The sequence below is a fragment of the Thalassophryne amazonica genome, chromosome 1, assembly GCF_902500255.1.
Source record: "Thalassophryne amazonica chromosome 1, fThaAma1.1, whole genome shotgun sequence".
NCBI lineage: Eukaryota > Metazoa > Chordata > Actinopteri > Batrachoidiformes > Batrachoididae > Thalassophryne > Thalassophryne amazonica.
In genome coordinates this window covers 34,911,710-34,933,561 of record NC_047103.1, presented here as the reverse complement: position 1 = coordinate 34,933,561, position 21,852 = coordinate 34,911,710, and the positions used below count along the sequence as shown (strand labels likewise).

The window sequence follows — 21,852 nt, the reverse complement described above, 5'->3', positions numbered from 1 at the left end:
GTAAAAGTCAAACAAACATTAGTGTCATCCACAGTTTTGGCACTACCAGATTATAGTAAACCATTCATTCAAACAGTTGATTGTAAGAATAAGTTCATGACTAGTGTTTTGGTTCAAGTGTATGGCTCAAAATTGAGGCCAGTTGCCTACTACTCATCTAAATTGGATGCAGTAGCAAGTGCTCTACCACCATGTGTACAGGCTGTTGTTGCAGCCTCTATGGCTGTTCAAAGTAGCAGTAATGTTGTTCTATTCCATCAGCTGACATTGAAAGTTCCACATGCAGTTTCTGCACTTCTGTTGCAGACAAACATGAGCCTTTTGTCCCCAGCAAGACATCTTTCGTGTATGTCCTTGCTATTATCACAACCACATCTTACGGTAGAGCGCTGTACAACATTGAATCCATCCACATTGATACCTTTACCTGAGGATGGTGAGCCGCACAATTGTCTTGATGTAGCTACGGTCTGTACGAAAGCACGCCCAGACCTCCAGGACACACCCATCCCAAACAGTACAATTGTGTATGTGGATGGTTCTTCCACTAAAAACGCTTATGGACAAACACAATCTGGATATGCTGTTGTCACAAATTCAGAAGTATTGGATTCTGCTTCATTGCCATCCTCATTTCAGCACAAGCAGCTGAATTAGTTGCTTTAACTGCAGCTTGCTATCTGTTTAAAGGTACGGCTGTAACAATTTATACAGACAGCCAGTACGCTTTCAGCACAGTGCATGTGTTTGCAAACTGTGGGAAGAGCGTGGAATGGTGACATCATCTGGAAAGCCAGTGACTCATGCCACTCTCCTAACTGCACTACTGAAGGCTGTGAGATTGCCTAAGCAAATTGCTATATGCAAATGTGCGGCTCACACCAAAGGCTCTGACAGTGTTTCACAAGGAAATGACTTTGCTGACAAAACCGCAAAGGCAGCAACAGCTCTTTCTATTTTTCTCCTATATGACACCCCTCCGGATTTGCATTTAGGTCATACACTGCTTGCTGACATGCAACAGCAGGCAACTGAAAGAGAAAAACAAATGTGGATAAATAAAGGAGCTACGTATGCAAATGATTTGTACGCATGACCACAAAAGAAACCCATATTGCCAAAAAATATGTTTAAATGGGCAGCTATTATGAGCCATGGCGTGACGCATGTCTCATCAGGGGGTATGATATCGCAATTGCAATCTATTTTTTGTCTTTATGGGTTCGATGCATATGCAAAACAGCATTGTAGAGCATGCATGATATGTGCAAAACACAACTCACAAGGCAATTTGAGACCCCAAAGAGGCAAATTTCCAACACCACAATATCCCTTTCAAGTGATTCATATGGATTATATACAGCTGAGCAAACATGAAGGGAAGGAATTTGTTTAGTCATAATTGATGCCTTCTCAAAATGGGTAGAATTGTTCCCTACAAAACATGCAGATGCACTTACAGTGGCTAAGGCATTGTGCAAAGACATTATTCCACGATTTGGAATACCAGAAACAGTCTATTCAGATAATGGAGCGCATTTTGTTAATACAATAGTGCAATACGTAGGAGAAGCGCTACAGGTTAATCTCAAAAATCATTGTGCTTATCATCCACAAAGTGCCGGATTAGTGGAAAGGATGAATGGAACAGTAAAAAACAGACTTAGAAAGACAATGGAAGAAACAGGCAGACCATGGACACATTGTGTAGATTTGGTAAAAATGTATATAAACATAACTAGTACCATGGGGTTGACACCGTATGAAACATTGTTTGGCAGAAAATATCGATTGCCATATTATGGGCAAATTTGGGATGTACCTGAGGAAGCCAATTTGGCAGATTACATGAGAAAGATGTTAGAAAGACAACGAGGGAGAGCTCCAAACACTGATGATCCCATTTCTCCACAGGAAGACCCTAAAGTGGTACCTGGAGACTGGGTGTTGATAAGAAGCATCAAGAGAAACACTGGCATTCACCTAAATGGGAAGGGCCCCATCAAGTACTACTCACAACACCCACGGCCTTGAAAATTGGGGAAAGAAGTACATGGATTCATTTAACTCACTGTAAGAAAGTCATTTCTGCAGACACAGACAAACAGTAAGAACAGTAGGACAAGATAGTAATAGTGTGTGAGCTTGGTGTTAAGATCCAGGTTAGACACGAAAGCTAGCAGAAGACATTGAGAAGCCACTGTTCTGAACATAGGTGTGCTGTAGTGTGCAGAAATGGCGAAGGAAAAAAACAAAAGAACAAGGGTTTCTGGACCCCATGGACAGTCCTTGTTATGCTACTTTTCTTTTTTGGATTGGGCTTATTATTAAAAGCCATAAGCACGGGACATGATAATACCCATGACCACTGAAGACGTCACGACATATGCAGCCTCTCTTATTCCTGAAGATTGGCAGAAAGGCATAGTCAGACATAGAGTAAAAAGAGATTGGAAAGGAGTGGGAAATCCAACATATATTGATGCAATAGGAGTCCCCAGAGGAGTGCCTGACGAGTATAAACTGGTTGATCAAATAGCAGCTGGATTCGAATCTCCATCTGTTGGTGGTGTTCAATTAATAAAAACGTGGACAGAATAAACTACATCCACTACAATGTACAGAAATTAGGAAATTGGACTGAGGAAGGATTTAAGGCTGTCCATTCACAGTTAGAAGCCACGTCCCTTATGGCCTTCCAGAATCGTATTGCTCTGGATATGTTGTTGGCAGAGAAAGGAGGTGTTGTGCCATGTTCGGAGAACAATGCTGCACATTCATTCCCAACAACACAGCTGCAGATGGCAGTCTCACTCAAGCCATCGACGGGCTGAGGACGTTGAACAGGAAGATGAAAGAGCACAGTGGAGTAAACACCGAAGGCTGGGATTGGTGGCTGGAAGGGATGGGAAGATGGAGGTCTTTGATTTATTCACTATTAGTGTCTATAGCAGTATTTGCTGCAATTCTAACATTGTGTGGATGTTGTGTATTCCATGTCTCAGAGGCCTTGTAAATAGAATGATAACCACAGCAATAAGTCCAGGACCAGGAGGGGGTCCAGCATCATATCCGCTCCTGGGGCAAGACGACAACGAACAGGAAGATGACTCTCATGACCTGTACCCAGACCAATGAACGTATGATGACCCAGACACCGATGATGATGACAATGATGACGTCACCTCTGGGGTGTAAGCCTACAGAACATACCATGATGAACCTCTTAGTGAAAATCTCAAAAAGAAGTGCTAAGCTGGGGTGATGCCTACTATATGTTTAACAGGCGATAAACAGGAGGGGAATGTTAAAGATTTTGTATATATGTTATCACTGTTAACATTTGTACCTTTGTCTTCTTTCTCATGAAAACGGTGTTGTGCTGTTTTGCACCTAACCCTGAGAATGTACGTGTTATTCAACTTGTTTTTAGCATGCTGGGGTCAATCTGAACTGGGAATGAAGAGCTGGATGTACTTATTATTATTATACAACTTTGTTTTCGTAGCCGCTAACGACTGGAGTGAAGCATGACGGGGTCAGGCTGACTGGGAGTAAAAGAACTGAAGGTTGTTTTGACTGTTGTGATGTGATGCTTAGTGTGAAGACCAGGACACTCCAGGCAGATGCACAACAGCTGATAACTGCAACAGACGAACGGGATGTGCTGACCTCGACGATAAGAGTAAAGAAAGAAAACTGTTTTTCCTTACAGCTGCACTTATTGACGTATGTGTTATGTTACGGGAAGAAACTTGTCTCGCGTTGTCCCCCCCCCCCCTTAGGACAAGTTTTATGATGTAATGAGGGCTTCTCTAATAAAAAGAGCGGGAGCACAGGCCAGACTTAGTGTAGCCTTGGTGTACAGCCTGGCTGCACTCCGGCGCGAGATTAATTTGACTTTCTGTCTCACTGGTTGTTTCTTGACTCCGTCTTATCAAAGGTTTTAAGAATGTTTGGAGGAGAAAATACCCAACAGGTTTAATCTCAATGAGTTTTTTTACCTGGTTAAATAAAGGAAAAAGAAAAAAAAAAAGCACTTAAGTTTCTTATGCCGTTTACTACCACTATCTTTGTGAAACTGGATCTTCAGCACTAGTGGCACTGAAAACAAAGTACAGAAACAGACTAAACGTGAGCCAGATCTCTGTCTAAACTATCTCCATTCAGCCGGACATTGAGACACTGGCAGCCGCGAAACAGCATCATCCGTCTCATTAGGTGAGCAAATGTGGCAACTCTGATGTTTTATTGCTTCGGTGGTGAAGTGATTGTAACACTGTTCGCTTTGGTTCAAATACAAGTGACTGAATTTTGCACGTTTGTGCTTATGCGGGCCATCACATTTAGATAATTGGCTATGGATTAATTCAGGCATTCCCTTAAAATATTATGTGTTCATTATGTTCAAACAGATGTCGAATATGGTGCTTTGACCTGATTACACTTAAGTATTTACATTTTCTACATTACAAATAAATTAAACCAGGTTTGTACATTGGATTTTTGCTACGGATGTTTTATCCGACTTAAATAAATGATCACAAAAATAGACTGTGTTGTTGTTTGTGCTATTTTATAGTCAGTACCGCTGGGGGGCCACAGAGACTTGTCAGGTTTAGAAGGGGGCCGTAGCACTGTTGACTTTGGGAATGGCTGCCTTAGTAGATTTTGAGCAGTGTTTAGGGTCGTTGTCTTGTTGAAAGAGCCAGACCCGGCACAACTTCAGCTATGTCACTGATTCATGAACACTGTTCTCAAGAATCTGGTGATATTTACTGGAATCCATGTGACCCTCAACGTTAACAAGATTTCCAGTACTGCACTGGCCACACAGCTCACAGCATAACAGAACCACCTCCAAATTTTACTGTAGGTAGCAAGTGTTTTTCTTGGAATGCTATGTTCTTTTTCAGCCATGCATACTGCCCCTTGCTATGTCCAAATAACTCAATTTTAGTTTCATCAGTCCACAGCACCTTATTCCAAAATAAAGCTGGCTTGTCCAAATGTGCTTTAGCATACCACAAGTGACTCTGTGGCGTGTACAAGAAAAGGCTTCCTCTGCATTACAGCATCATACAGCATCTCTTGTGCAAAGAGCGCTGTATAGTTGAACGATGCACAGAGACACTATCTGCAGCAAGATCATGTTGTAGGTCTTTGGAGCTGGTCTGTGAGTTGACTATGACTGTTCTCACCATCCTTCCCTTCAGCTTATCTGAGATTTTTCTTGGCCTGCCACTTCAGGCCTTAACTAGTACTGTGCCTGCGGTCTTCCATTTCCTCACTATGTTCCTCACAGTGGAAACTGACAGCTGAAATCTCTGAGATACCTTTTTGTATCCTTCCCCTAAACCATGATGTTGAACAATCTTTGTTTTCAGGTCATTTGAGAGTTGTTTAGTGGCTCCCATGTTGCCACTCATTAGAAGAGATGCAAAGAGGGGAAACATTTGCAAATGGCCACCTTAAATACCCTTTCTCATGATTGAATTCACCTGTGCAAGGAGGTCAAGGGTCAATGAGCTTACCAAACCAATTTTGTGTTCCAATAATTAGTGCTAATGTATTCAAATTATTAAAATGACAAGGGTGCCCAATTTACCGCACCTGCCTAATTTTGTTTAATTATTGCACACTTCCTGTAAATACTAGAAACTTCATTTCACTTCTCAAATAGTGTGTTTGTCTGCTATATGACAGATTTAACTGAAATTTCTGATCCAGACAACCAATGATTTATAAAGAAAAATCATTAGGGGAGGTGATGGTCTAGTGGTGTTGGGCCAGAAGATCATGGGTTCATGGGTTCAAATCCCCGCCTGACTGGAAAATTACTAAAGGCCCTTGGGCAAGGCCTTTAATCCCCCATTGCTCCTGGTATGTAGTGAGCACCTTGTATGGCAGCACCCTGACATCGAGGTGAATGTGAGGCATAATTGTAAAGCGCTTTGAGCGTGTGATGCAGATAAATGCAGTCCATTTACCATTTATAATGAAAATTATCAGGGGTGCCTAAACTTTTGCATACCACTGTAACTTATTAGTTTATGAAGTCTTAAGCCATAAGGTTGTGCAGAAGAAGAGGTCCATTATTTAACGTGGGTAGCCAACGAAAGCACTTTATTCCCAGAAGGGCCCATGGCATGTGTCTCTCATTCCTCCCCAGCACATCCGTTCAAGGTGCCAGCTGGGAGCTTGGCTGCAGTTGGCAAGCAAACCTGGACTGCTGGCATCCTAGTCCAACGCGCAACCCATTAGGCCACCTCGTCCCGTATACATATGCAGGGTATGGCTGTGCTAATTCTTAGTGTTCAGCTGCTCACAGGTCGGTCACTCCTTTGTACACATTTAATGCAAATATGAGAAAATATCAGTTGCTGTGTGGGTTAAATGTACAAACAAACTATTCTAAGAAATCGTCCAGTAGTCACAGTGAATAAAAACTGCTGATTAGCAGGTATTGACAACTCTTATTAACCCTCTGGAGTCTATTGATGCTCACTGCGTAAAGTCACATGACCTATTAAATGGACGTAGCACACGTCCGCTCCACTCTGTCTGTTTGAATGTGTACTGAACATGTGGAATTGAACCTGCACACCACTTTCTAAATTTTGTTAATAAGCCAAGTACAACTTAAATTATGATTAATAATTCATGCAAGTTTTTGAGGTGATAATATTCTCATATTCACTGCATGTTTTGCAGACACCCGCAGCAAAAACATCTCATTTCCTCATTCAGATGGAGGAGCAAGAGGGCTGGAATGAAATACGACTCCCTCACTGCAGCAGGAGAGAGGGGTGTTACACTGGTGGAAAGCTCAGGCGCTAACCAATCACAATCACCAACTCCACATGGGCTTGATGACAACCCACAGACCCACGTGGGCGTGGATGCGCGCGTTTTGCGAACGGGACTTTTATTTGTGTCTCTTTGTCTGCGACAGCAAACAAGTAAAAAAAAAAAAAAAAAAATACACAAATTTTTCTTTATCACTGGTGTAAAATATATTAGCAAATAAACAATGATCCCCAATCCACGTCATTTGCTTGCTGAGAGAAATGTGGTTTCATGTGGAGCAAAAAGCAGACGGCAATCAGTTTTGAAAGTTGTATGAAATTTGCCGTGGTTGGAGTGTGTTTAGTGTGTGTAGCAGAGTGTTTTAGCATGTGTGGTTAATGTGTGGTGTAGTTATTTTATTTATGTAGTGCGTGAAAGTAATCTGGCGTCTGGAACAGCGTGTCAAGTCTTTTTTTTTTTTTTTTTAAACTGCATGATGATGATCGAAGCATGAACTTGTCATCAGAGTCTGAACCAGAGCGTGATCAGTCTGATGATGAAGTGGACTTTATTGTTCAGGACGAACGAGAGTATGTGGATTCACCGATCTGTGCGCACAGACCTCCACAGTGGATCGGGCCGTGCACTTCTATTTCCATCTTCCCCAGGACTCTGCTCCAGCACTGACTCCTGGAACACAGAGCAGGCTCTCGGCGGAGAACACAGGAGTTCAGGTAGGGACCCCCCCACCCCAAATGTCCAAAACACCTTTTTCTACTGTTTTTTTTGGGGGGCGGAGCACTAACACAGTGAGGACAGTCTGTACCAACACCAATAAAAATGCTACAAAAACAAGGAATTAGGGAAAAACACATGGATATTGAGGTGGAATATCTACAAATTTTTTGGGCTTCTGATGTGCATTGGACAGGAATCGTTTTTCCTGAGTAGCACGAATTTGTGTGGCATCTTATGCATGTAAATAGCCACAAAAACACCTGAAGCATTTCCTTTTTTTGATGTAAATTGTTGTATATAACTTTGTTTATGCTACATTTTACATATATTTTTGAAATTCTAAGTTATAAAATGGGTCATTAAATATATTTCTAGTTTTCACAGTAAAAAAAAAAAAAAAAAAAAAAAAACTTTTTCTGATTCAAATTTAGGTTATTGGGGTGAATATAGGGTCATTGTTTAATGCAATATGTCAGAATGAAAGAAAAACTGTAAAGTCACACAGGTGAGGCTGTGCTGGAAAAAAGACACCAAACAAGGCAAGGTAAACAGTTTTTTGAAACTACAAATATTCAAAAAACACCCAAAAATAGACTCCAGAGAGTTAAAGCCACCATCCAGTCTGCAAACATTGTTATTCACTATAATCAAACCAAAACTTTAAAGCTTGTTAGCCTTAGCTAGCTTATTAATTTGAGGTAAGTGGCATGATTGGGCTTCATTTCTCCAACCCACGTCATGCTGACATGGTAAATGCTGCACCCCTTTACCCATTCATGAGATAGCTAAGACGGCAACACCTCGCGCCACCCCTTTCGACTTTCAAGCCTGCTCTTCAGAAAACCCATGTGTGATGTCACAGAGATTTGCCAAGGTCTACGGTGTTGACTCACGTTGTTTGAAGATATCCTTGCTGAAGAGTAGCACTGACATTTGTCTCTCCATCTTGCGCAGCCCAGGTGAGGTTGTATGCGGCCCGGTCCAGAAAATGCGTCCCTGGCAGAACCGTGTGCCGTAAATGCCCTGTGGCGTGGAGGTCAAGCCCATGCCTTTCTCCATGAAGGGCAGCAAAGTCTGTAGAGCCTGTAGATTCTGCCCAGCAGGCAGTGTGGACGGCGGCTCTGGCAGAGGGATACGTGGGAACCTATTTGTCAATACGGCCGGTGTTGGGGGAGCAATAGAAGCAGGTGAGTATGATATACGGACATCAGTGCCCAGGATTTGACGCTTGAAAACCTCTTTCCCCAAATAATGAACTGTCACATTGAAGGAGTCCTGGACTGGAAACACAAAAAGAGAAGAAGAGGTGAAGCACAAGGTTTGATTTTTAATAACAAAAATAAAATATCTTCAATTAACTCATTGAGTGCCATTGACGTTTAAAACACGTCTTTTCAGATAGTACGCTCAGCGCCAAAGACGCGTTATCGCACCAATTACATTTTTTATGTTGTGTGTGTGTGTGGGGGGGGGGGGGGGGGGGGGGTAATCAGCTGATCTAGCTTGTTTAAAAAAAATTAGAGTTGTAATCACAGGGGAACCCATTCTGTGGGTGGTAGCAGTGTGCGTGTGGACCGGAGCGCGACTCGCTCTCCACCGTTATGCGGACGTCTTACGGTTGTACCACTCCTAATCCGAATGGTTTCCACCTGGCTGTCTGTCAAACTGTGATGCAGTCGCGCTGCTCCAGTCGTTCCGTCTTTTCCTTGGAATGAAAAAACGCCGAGCGCACGACACACACCTCACACAAAGGCTGCTTACAAGCAAATGACACAATCGACAGGCTCATGCAAGCACGTGATTCAAATCCATCAGGTTTTTTGAAAAAAATAAAAAGGTCCGATACGCGGGAGCCAGAGGGAAAAGACGCGCCGCCGAGAGAAGAGACAGACGGAGTCCCTCCCCTGACGGTTTTTTTTTTTTTGGGGGGGGGGGGGGGGGGGGGCATTATACAATAGGATCACTTTTCATAATGTTTGAGATGTCACTGAAGCAAAAACAATTACAATCAAAGACATTTTCTCCTTGAAATGTTGCTTGTCACAAAAAGCCAATTTTCTCAGTTTTTTTGTCAGAAATCAGCATTTTTAGTGATACCCACCCATGTTCTGCAGACAATTACTACAGAATGGAAAGAGGTACAAACTAACATTTTTTTCTGATTATAAAGGAAAGTCTGAAGTTTCTTTTGGTATGTTTGTTGTTGACATGGACATAGAACTCAATTTTCTATGGGTCTTGAAAAAAACACTCAAATGCTGAAAAATCCTGGCACTGGGATGTTCTGAACTTTGAAAATGGCTGGCACTCAATGAGTTAAGTGGTTCCCAAAGTGTTTCTGCTCCATTCAGAAGCCCAATAAATAAATAACTCAGGTTCCATCTGCCATCACCCTTCTCTGGTAAAGTGCTTTAATTTTTAATGTGGCTCATGATCAATGAGAACCTCAGCTGAATTTTACATATTTGAAGTCATTTTACATGTCCTGCAGCTTTTCACATTTACACAAGTTACTGTTGAACATGGAACGTGAAAAATGAAATTCCTTGACCTTTGCCAAAATGAATTATTTCAGGGTTGACCTTCATATCAAGTTTGGTAGAAATCACCAAAAGGTATGACTGACCTTTGGCAAATTTGATCTTCCTGGGCAATTCTTGAACGATATGTATATGGTGTGTTGTCCATTTGGCTGTTTCCATTTTTTGTTTGGGGTCACCACAGTAGATACAGCCAGATCCGCAATGATATTTGGCACAAGTTCTATGCCGGATGCCCTTCGTGACACAACTCCCGTTTTAACCTGGAGAAATGCACACAGCCGCTGGTGTTCCAAAGAGGTCTCCCATCCACGTACTAACCAGATGCTGCACTGCTTAGCTTCTGAGATCTGACGGGATCAGGCTGACAGAGCAGATCAGCTGCATATGTATGTGTACCCTGTTCGATCCAAATAGTGGATGAAAACTTCAATTTTGATGTTTGACCCCAGTGACCTTGACCTTTGGTAAATTTGATATGGCCTGGGAAATTCCAGAACCTGCCTACATATAGCTGCCAAGTTTGATGGGCCATCGGAGTAAAAAAAAAAAAAAAATATCTATTTTGACATTTGACCACAATGAACTTGACCTTTGCCTTAAAAAAAAAAACCCTCTGAAGGGTAATTCTGTGGTCAACATACCTGCACATGGCAGGTTTGCTGCAAACTGAGCTGAGCACCTGAGCACAGTCGTGGAACAAACACACACACAAGGCTTCTCAAATTATTATATAGTATAAGTTGAAATTTTAATGCAATTCAGATTTATTCCATTAGATGGTGCTAAATTCAACTGTGGTTGTAAATGCCTGATTTTTACCTTCTGGAGGAGGAGTGACGCTCTCCTTTATCCGCACATCCAGCCTGAGCTCATTTACTACTGGATGGTGAAAACAAAAGGAGATAAAGAGAGAAAATTACGATTCAACTTGTCCAACAGAAAAATAACTCAACTATTTATCACTTCTGTTATTTAAAGGGAAAAATACCAAATATTCTGTTTGCAACATACTGTAACTTTGAGTTTTTGGTTTGAAAAAACATTTGAAGCTGGTGTCTTGAGGTCAGACACACTGTGGAGGGTAACTGTCTACTCTAAATGTTTTCTTCTCGAGGAAGCTGATGCAATAGTGTGGGTGGAGGACACGAATCCTTCCGTTTCACTGATTCTGTAAACAACAAGCTGTCTCACAGTCGGGCTTCATGTTCAACTTGAAAATGTTCCATGGAGCCAAGGTCATTATAGAGTGCTCCTGACAGGTTCTCTAGTTAATTCCTCATTTAATGAGGTAGATTAACTGAGTGTGACACAATGTGAAAAACACTTAGTGCTCTGGTGCAGCTGCAGCCTCCATCATATCTCCGGCGACGTGTCAGAACCACAAGATCTTGTTGACGAATACCTCATCCAGATCGTCACTAAAATGTAATTAACTCTTCCTGTATCCAGTTACCGGCTCTGAAACAATCTCTCCCACTGGGGAAATTAATGATAATATGACATCATGGGTGGCATCTGGCCCTCACGCCCCCAGTTTGAGCTGTGAAGGCTTCATGATATTCTGAGTCAAAGTTTCCTTCAGTCACTGTAATGATGCAGGATGTGGCTGAACGTACCAGCGCTCTGGGCGTCAGCGGGCTGCTCAGGCTCTTCTGTCTGGATGGGCAAGTCACTCTCTAGCAAGATGTCTTCAACACACTGAGAAGAGAACAGGCAGAGGAATTCATTTTAACAAGGTCCAATCATCATAAAGGTTTAAGGGTTAATAAAGGTAGGTAAATCTGCTCAGGCTGCCTGACAGAACGCAAACATTTAAAGTCTGACTGCTCAGATGTCTGGGAAGTCGGTGAATCCTGCACCCGTGGAACAGAACGTACAGTAAAACCTTCAAATTTAGAGCATCAGAATCCAACACATTCTGCTGCTCCGACCTTCAACATTCTGTCTAAAAAACAACAGCACCAGATTAAAAGGGTATTATTAGAGGCTATTTTATGCCATTGCATTTTTGCATGTCATTTGAAATTGCTGATTATTAAATTGTTATTTATATTATTGTCCATATTATTTAAAATCTCAACAACAGGCTGTAAATGATATTGAATTGTAGTGGAGCTGACCAGCTCGTTCAGTGACAGAGGGAAGAGGGAACGATACTGCAGGTTGTTCCTTCCTGCTGCTGTCAGACTGTACAATAGTAATAATAAATGAAATAACCACATGCAATAATATGTCCACAAATCACGTGCAATGTGACTAAAAAGATTAATCCAGGTTTTGAGTATATTTCTTATTGTTACATGGGAAACAGGTACCAGTAGATTCAGTAGATTCCCACAAATCCAACAAGACCAAGCATTCATGATATGCACACTCTTAAGGCTATGAAATTGGGCTATTAATAAAAAAAGTAGAAAAGGGGGTGTTCACAATAATAGTAGTGTGACATTCAGTCAGTGAGTTAGTCAATTTTGTGGAACAAACAGGTGTGAATCAGGTGTTCCCTATTTAAGGATGAAGCCAACACCTGTTGAACATGCTTTTCTCTTTGAAAGCCTGAGGGAAAATGGGACGTTCAAGACATTGTTCAGAAGAACAGCGTAGTTGATTAAAAAGTTGATTGGAGAGGGGAAGACTTATACGCAGGTGCAAAAAATTATAGGCTGTTTCATCTACAATGATCTCCAATGCTTTAAAATGGACAAAAAAAACAGACGTGTGGAAGAAAACGGAAACAACCATCAAAATGGATAGAAGAATAACCAGAATGGCAACGGCTCACCCATTGATCAGCTCCAGGATGATCAAAGACAGTCTGGAGTTAAATAAAAAATAAAATAAAATAAATAAATAAAAGTTAAATAAAAAAAAAAAAAGTTAAATAAAAGTCCCTCTGTTAAATAAAAGACATGTGCAGAAGAGGTTACAATTTGCCAAAGAACACATCAACTGGCCTAAAGAGAAATGGAGGAATATTTTGTGGACTGATGAGAGTAAAACTGTTCTTTTTTGGTCCAAGGGCCACAGACAGTTTGTGAGACGACCCCCAAACTCTGAATTCAAGCCACAGTTCACAGTGAAGACAGTGAAGCATGGTGGTGCAAGCATCATGATATGGGCATGTTTCTCCTACTATGGTGTTTGGCCTATATATCGCATACCAGGTATCATGGATCAGTTTGGATATGTCAAAATACTTGAAGAGGTCATGTTGCCTTATGCTGAAGAGGACATGCCCTTAAAATGGGTGTTTCAACAAGACAATGACCCCAAGCACACTAGTAAACAAGCAAAATCTTGGTTCCAAACCAACAAAATTAATGCCTCGCAGATGTGTAGAAATCATGAAAAACTGTGGTTATAGAACTAAATACTAGTTTAGTGATTCACAGGATTGCTACTTTTTTTTTTTTTTTTTTTACTAATAGCCCAATTTCATAACCTTAAGAGTGTGCATACCATGAAAATTGGAACCTCTTCTGCATGTCTTTTATTTAACAGATGGACTTTGGGGGGATTCTTGCAAATAAATTAGCTTCACACAGGCGTCTTCTGTCACAGCACTTACAGGTAACTCCAGACTGTCTTTGATCATCCTGGAGCTGATCAATGGGTGAGCCTTTGCCATTCTGGTTATTCTTCTATCCATTTGATGGTTGTTTCCATTTTCTTTCACGCGTCTTTTTTTTTTTTGTCCATTTTAAAGCATTGGTGATCATTGTAGATGAACAGCCTATAATTTTTTGCACCTGCGTATAAGTCCTTTCCCTCTCCAATCAACTTTTTAATCAAACTACGCTGTTCTTCTGAACAATGTCTTGAAGTCCCATTTCCTCAGGCTTTCAAAGAGAAAAGCATGTTCAACAGGTGCTGGCTTCATCCTTAAATAGGGACACCTGATTCACACCTGTTTGTTCCACAAAAATTCATTAACTCACTGACTGAATGCCACACTACTATTATTGTGAACACCCCCTTTTCTACTTTTTTTTTACTAATAGCCCAATTTCATAGCCTTAAGAGTGTGCATATCATGAATGCTTGGTGTTGTTGGATTTGTGAGAATCTACTGAACCTACTGGTACCTTGTTTCCCATGTAACAATAAGAAATATACTCAAAACCTGGATTAATCTTTTTAGTCACATAGCACTACTATTATTCTGAACACTACTGTATGTCCACAAATCATGTGCAGTAACAACTTGTTTACAAATCCCTGCACTAATGTCACCTTACCACACCTAAACTCCATTTCACATATTGTAAAGAAGTGTGTGTGTGTGTATATATATATATATATATATACATACATACATATACATACATATATATATATATATATATATATATATACGAGTCTGCGAGAAAAATAACGTACCTTTTATTTTTTTCAAAAACTATATGGATTTGCATCACGTGCGATTACATCAGCCAACCTTGAACCCTCGTGCGCATGCGTGAGTTTTCTCTCGCCTGTCGGTTACGTCATTCGCCTGTGGGCAGGCTTTAAGTGAGGATTGGTCCACCCCCCTCGTCGGAATTCCTTTGTCTGACTTCTTCCTGAGAGACTGGCGCTTTGCTTTATCAAAATTTTTTCAGAAGCTGTGAGACAGATCGAAGTGGACACCATTTGAGAAATTCAGCTGGTTTTCGGTGAAAATTTTAACGGCTGGTAAGAGATTATGGAGTGTTACTGTCGCTTTAAAGGACTTCCCACGGAGCGGGACGTCGCGCCGCGCTCTGAGGCGCTGTCGTCAGCCTGTTTCAAGCTGAAAACCTCCAAATTTAAGCCTCTGTTGACCCAGGACGTCGTGAGAGAACAGAGAAGGTTCAGAAGAGCTCGGGATCAGCAGTTTATCCGGACATTCCACTGTTAAAGGAGATTTTGTAATGAAAGACGTGCGGACGGGATTGGCACGTCGGCAGGCAGCTGGCGCGGCAACACAGGAAAAACACCTCCGTGTTGATAACCATTTGTAAAAACCAGGCGGCTTTTGATGGCTTTCAGTAGAGTGAGTATCTGAGAAATTGTTTAACAGCTGGACATGTTACAACTTGTCCTTAAGGCTTCCAACGGAGGTTCCCACGTATCCCTCTGCCAGAGCTGCCGTCCACACTGCCTGCTGGGCAGAATCTGCAGGCTCTACAAACTTTGCTGCCCTTCATGGAGAAAGGCATGGGCTTGACCTCCATGTCCTGGGGTCAACAGAGGCTTAAATTTGGAGGTTTTCAGCTCGAAACAGGCTGACGACGGCGCCTCAGAGCGCGGCGCGACGTCCCGCTCCATGGGAAGTCCTTAAAGCAACAGTAACACTCCATAATCTCTCATCAGCCATTAAAATTTTCACCGAAAACCAGCTGAATTTCTCGAATGGTGTCCACTTCGATCTGTCTCACAGGTTCTGAAAAAATTTTGATAAAGCAAAGCGCCAGTCTCTCAGGAAGAAGTCAGACAAAGGAATTCCGACGAGAGGGGTGGACCAATCCTCACTTAAAGCCTGCCCACAGGCGAATGACGTAACCGACAGGCGTGAAAAAACTCTTGCATGCCCACGAGGGTTCAAGCTTGTCTGATGTAATCGCACGTGATTCAAATCCATATAGTTTTTGAAAAAAATAAAAGGTCCGATACTTTTCTCACAGACCTCGTGTGTGTGTGTGTGTGTGTATATATATATATATATATATACACACAAACATACATACATACATATTCTATTTCTACCTCATATCTTATGTCTTGTACTGTTACAAGTATTATTATATTGCTTATCCTTGCACACGCTGTTTGACAAACATTTTCCTCTACTTGCACCCACTTTGTGTGTGTTTTTTTTAAGAGCTGACGTAACGTGAATTTCTCCTCTGTGAGATCAATAAAGTTTATCTTTAAATTTAAATCAAAATGCTCTTTCATATAAATTTTATTTCTTGTCTATGAACTTAGCTAAATGGATATTGAATCATTTGGAAATGTTCTTTGATCTATCTTGGCCTGTAAATTAACAACTGACTTAAAATTATTTAGATTTATTTACAAATTTTTTTCCTCTCCCCTCCCCATTCCATTTTAATACAACTGTATTTCACATCTGTGTTGTTAGTTGGCAGATATTTTTGTTACCAACACTTTTTAATGGCTCCAATTTCAGATTTGAATGAACTTTCAGTGTTATAAACATCCCTGTTTCACATGGACTGTGGGCTCACCAGCTCAGAGGTGTCCTCTTTATTTTTATCTGTTTAGACTGACTGATGTTGTCCCTTTCTGATTCACTGCTCTTCCGCTTCTGCCTCCTCGTTGTTTTCTCTCTGTGTTTTTTCTCAGGCATCATCAAACCTAAAAAGACAAATATTTGTTTCAATATATGATGAAAATATCAACTTTAAAAGTAAACAAATTATTAATAAAAGGCCAGGATGTTTGGGTTAGCATAAGAAAGGAGTAGTGAGGAAAAGTTGTTTTAGTTTTGAAGGTGAAGTCCCACATGTGACACCAATAAATGGGTTTAGAGTTGGAGCGTGGGCACGTCTGCCTGTGATCTGGGCGGGATGAATGAAGCTAAAAGGCTAAACTCAGTTCAAATGGAGTAACAGTAGGGCAACTACCATGACACTAAATGATCCCTGCTACGGTGCTAACATCTTCCTCTTTTGGCTGCTCCTGTTAGAGGTTCACCACAGGTCACTCATTTCGATCTCAACCCTGTCCTCTGCATCTTCCTCTGTCACAGTGATCACCTGCATCTCCTCTTTGGCCTCCCTCTTCTCCTCCTGCCTGGTGGCTCCCTCATCACATCCTTCTCCTTTATAACCTGGGCCCCTCCTCTTCACATCTAAAACCATCTCAGTATCACCTCCCTTATTTTGTCTGAAAACCTTCCTACCTGAGCCGTCCCTCTCATTTGATCTTTCCTAATCCTGTCCATCCTCGTCACTGCAAAATAAAATAACATCTTGAAAAATTGAAAATGCACAACACAACAAATGAGGAACGAATGGGAGGAAACTGGAGTCAACGTCTGTGACCGAACTGTAAGAAACCTCCTAAAGGAAATGGGATTTACATACGGAAAAGCTAAACGAAAGCCATCATTAACACCTAAACAGAAAAAAACAAGGTTACAATGGGCTAAGGAAAAGCAATCATGGACTGTGGATGACTGGATGAAAGTCATATTCAAATCAAATCAATTTTATTTATATAGCGCCAAATCACAACAAACAGTTGCCCCAAGGCGCTTTATATTGTAAGGCAAAGCCATACAATAATTACGGAAAAAACCCCAACGGTCAAAACGACCCCCTGTGAGCAAGCACTTGGCGACAGTGGGAAGGAAAAACCTCCCTTTTAACAGGAAGAAACCTCCAGCAGAACCAGGCTCAGGGAGGGGCAGTTTTCTGCTGGGACTGGTTGGGCTGAGGGAGGAGAACCAGGAAAAAGACATGCTGTGGAGGGGAGCAGAGATCAATCACTAATGATTAAATGCAGAGTGGTGCATACAGAGCAAAAAGAGAAAGAAACACTCAGTGCATCATGGGAACCCCCCCAGCAGTCTAAGTCATATAGCAGCATAACTAAGGCATGGTTCAGGGTCACTTGATTAAGCCCTAACTATAAGCTTTAGCAAAAAGGAAAGTTTTAAGCCTAACAGTAAAAGTAGAGAGGGTGTCTGTCTCCCTGATCCGAATTGGGAGCTGGTTCCAGAGGAGAGGAGCCTGAAAGCTGAAGGCTCTGCCTCCCATTCTACTCTTACAAACCATAGGAACTACAAGTAAGCCTGCAGTCTGAGAGCGAAGCGCTCTATTGGGGTGATATGGTACTATGAGGTCCCTAAGATAAGATGGGACCTGATTATTCAAAACCTTACAAGTAAGAAGAAGAATTTTAAATTCTATTCTAGAATTAACAGGAAGCCAATGAAGAGAGGCCAATATGGGTGAGATATGCTCTCTCCTTCTAGTCCCCGTCAGTACTCTAGCTGCTGCATTTTGAATTAACTGAAGGCTTTTCAGGGAACTTTTAGGACAACCTGATAATAATGAATTACAATAGTCCAGCCTAGAGGAAATAAATGCATGAATTAGTTTTTCAGCATCACTCTGAGACAAGACCTTTCTAATTTTAGAGATATTGTGCAAATGCAAAAAAGCAGTCCTACATATTTGTTTAATATGCGCATTGAATGACATATCCTGATCAAAAATGACTCCAAGATTTCTCACAGTATTACTAGAGGTCAGGGTAATGCCATCCAGAGTAAGGATCTGGTTAGACACCATGTTTCTAAGATTTGTGGGGCCAAGTACAATAACTTCAGTTTTATCTGAGTTTAAAAGCAGGAAATTAGAGGTCATCCATGTCTTTATGTCTGTAAGACAATCCTGCAGTTTAGCTAATTGGTGTGTGTCCTCTGGCTTCATGGATAGATAAAGCTGGGTATCATCTGCGTAACAATGAAAATTTAAGCAATGCTGTCTAATAATACTGCCTAAGGGAAGCATGTATAAAGTGAATAAAATTGGTCCTAGCACAGAACCTTGTGGAACTCCATAATTAACCTTAGTCTGTGAAGAAGACTCCCCATTTACATGAACAAATTGTAATCTACTAGATAAATATGATTCAAACCACCGCAGCGCAGTGCCTTTAATACCTATGGCATGCTCTAATCTCTGTAATAAAATTTTATGGTCAACAGTATCAAAAGCAGCACTGAGGTCTAACAGGACAAGCACAGAGATGAGTCCACTGTCTGAGGCCATAAGAAGATCATTTGTAAGCTTCACTAATGCTGTTTCTGTACTATGATGAATTCTAAACCCTGACAAACTCTTCAAATACACCATTCCTCTGCAGATGATCAGTTAGCTGTTTTACAACTACCCTTTCAAGAATTTTTGAGAGAAAAGGAAGGCTGGAGATTGGCCTATAATTAGCTAAGATAGCTGGGTCAAGTGATGGCTTTTTAAGTAATGGTTTAATTACTGCCACCTTAAAAGCCTGTGGTACATAGCCAACTAATAAAGATAGATTGATCATATTTAAGATCAAAGCATTAATTAATGGTAGGGCTTCCTTGAGCAGCCTGGTAGGAATGGGGTCTAATAGACATGTTGATGGTTTGGAGGAAGTAGCTAATGAAAATAACTCGGACAGAACAATCGGAGAGAAAGAGTCTAACCAAATACCGGCATCACTGAAAGCAGCCAAAGAGAACGATATGTCTTTGGGATGGTTATGAGCTATTTTTTCTCTAATAGTTAAAATTTTATTAGCAAAGACAGTCATGAAGTCACTACTAGTTAAAGTTAAAGGAATACTTGGCTCAATAGAGCTCTGACTCTTTGTCAGCCTGGCTACAGTGCTGAAAAGAAACCTGGGGTTGTTCTTATTTTCTTCAATTAGTGATGAGTAGTAAGATGTCCTAGCTTTACGGAGGGCTTTTTTATAGAGCAACAGACTCTTTTTCAGGCTAAGTGAAGATCTTCTAAATTAGTGAGACACCATTTCCTCTCTAACTTACGGGTTATCTGCTTTAAGCTGCGAGTTTGTGAGTTATACCACGGAGTCAGGCACTTCTGATTTAAGGCTCTCTTTTTCAGAGGAGCTACAGCATCCAAAGTTGTCTTCAATGAGGATATAAAACTATTGATGAGATAATCTATCTCACTCACAGAGTTTAGGTAGCTACTCTGCCCTGTGTTGGTATATGGCATTGGAGAACATAAAGAAGGAATCATATCCTTAAACCTAGTTACAGCGCTTTCTGAAAGACTTCTACTTTAATGAAACTTATTCCCCACTGCTGGGTAGTCCATCAGAGTAAATGTTATTAAGAAATGATCAGACAGAAGGGGGTTTTCAGGGAATACTGTTAAGTCTTCAATTTCCATACCATAAGTCAGAACAAGATCTAAAGTATGATTAAAGTGGTGGGTGGACTCATTTACATTTTGAGCAAAGCCAATCGAGTCTAACAATAGATTAAATGCAGCGTTGAGGCTGTCATTCTCAGCATCTGTGTGGATGTTAAAATCGCCCACTATAATTATCTTATCTGAGCTAAGCACTAAGTCAGACAAAAGGTCCAAAAATTCACAGAGAAACTCACAGTAACGACCAGGTGGACGATAGATAACAACAAATAAAACTGTTTTTTGGGACTTCCAATTTGGATGGACAAGACTAAGAGTCAAGCTTTCAAATGAATTAAAGCTCTGTCTGGGTTTTTGATTAATTAATAAGCTGGAGTGGAAGATTGCTGCTAATCCTCCGCCTCGGCCCGTGCTACGAGCGTTCTGGCAGTTAGTGTGACTCGGTGGTGTTGACTCATTTAAACTAACATATTCATCCTGCTGTAACCAGGAGGAAACTCTGGTGAAGGCCCGCAGCGGTCCTGACGTGCAAATCGGTCGTCCGACCTGGGTATAGGGACGAAAGACTAATCGAACCATCTAGTAGCTGGTTCCCTCCGAAGTTTCCCTCAGGATAGCAGGCGCTCAGACGCTCGCAGTTTTATCTGGTAAAGCGAATGACTAGAGGCCTTGCGGCCGAAACGATCTCAACCTATTCTCAAACCAAACAAGATTCAGCGATGAATCTCAAATCTGCATTGGGCAAGGTGATGATGCTGGAACTTTTGTTTGGTGCCATTCCAATGGGATTTAGAAAGATGACTGCCTGAAGAGAACATGTACATTTCCACAGTCATTGATGATATGGGGCTACATGTCAGGTAAAGGCACTGGGGAGATGGCTGTCATTACATCATCAATAAATGCACAAGTTTACGTTGATATTTTGGACACTTTTCTTATCCCATCAACTGAAAGGATGTTTGGGGATGATGAAATCATTTTTCAAGATGATAATGCATCTTGCCATAGAGCAAAAACTGTGAAAACATTCCTTGCAAAAAGACACATAGGGTCAATGTCATGGCCTGCAATAATCCAGATCTTAATCCAATTGAAAATCTTTGGAAGTTGAAGAAAATGGTCCATGACAAGGCTCCAACCTGCAAAGCTGATCTGGCAGCAGCAATCAGAAAGTTGGAGCCAGATTGATGAAGAGTACTGTTTGTCACTCATTAAGTCCATGCCTCAGAGACTGCAAGCTGTTATAAAAGCCAGAGGTGGTGCAACAAAATACTAGTGATGTGTTGGAGCGTTCTTTTGTTTTTCATGATTCCATAATTTTTTCCTCAGAATTGAGTGATTCCATATTTTTTTCCCTCTGCTTGGTCTAAAAAAGTAACCGTTACTGACTGCCACAATTTTTTTTTTCCCCCCTGATTTCTTATAGTGTTTCTTAAAGCCAGAAGTTGCCATTTGAAATGACTTTAGTTTTGTGTCATGTCTGTGATCTGCTTTTTTTTTCTACAAAATTAAACAACTGAATGAACATCCTCCCAGGCCGATGATTCCATAATTTTTGCCAGGGGTTGTAGGCAGAACGCCAGCTCACAAAAGAGTGACTTTTCAGTCAATACTGGACGAAAACAAAGTTAAAATTTGGATGACTGCGTGAAAGTGGCTGTGTGTTTAAAGCCGCAGAACAAATTACTCCTGTGAAGCCGCTAAAAGCAGCACAAAGCTGTGCAGCCACACAGAAGGAGAGTGCAAAAGACCGATTTTGAAGACATAACACAAAGGTAAAAGTTGCATCATGGTGACTTGTAAGCTGCGGAATTATATACCACAGGTGTACACAATTAAAGTGGCCACCTCATTCTGTATGCAGAACGGCACCACGCACAAAAGAGCGATTTTTCAGA

At 41.2% G+C, this 21,852-nt stretch overlaps 1 protein-coding gene and 1 long non-coding RNA gene across 2 annotated transcripts in view; one reads left to right on the top strand and one right to left on the bottom strand.

Annotated features, from left to right (window-relative positions):
- irf9 (interferon regulatory factor 9) overlaps positions 1–21,852 on the bottom strand; it is a 57,532-nt gene that overhangs the window by 13,048 nt on the left and 22,632 nt on the right. Inside the window, 5 exon segments of the mRNA XM_034167725.1 lie at positions 8,421–8,807; positions 10,890–10,949; positions 11,687–11,768; positions 16,283–16,305; positions 16,308–16,412. Coding sequence (XP_034023616.1) covers positions 8,421–8,807; positions 10,890–10,949; positions 11,687–11,768; positions 16,283–16,305; positions 16,308–16,412 — 657 coding nt within the window.
- On the top strand, positions 14,557–20,654 carry LOC117508056. Its single transcript, XR_004559970.1, has 3 exons — positions 14,557–14,567; positions 16,664–16,668; positions 20,442–20,654. It is a non-coding gene; the product is annotated as an uncharacterized LOC117508056 (long non-coding RNA).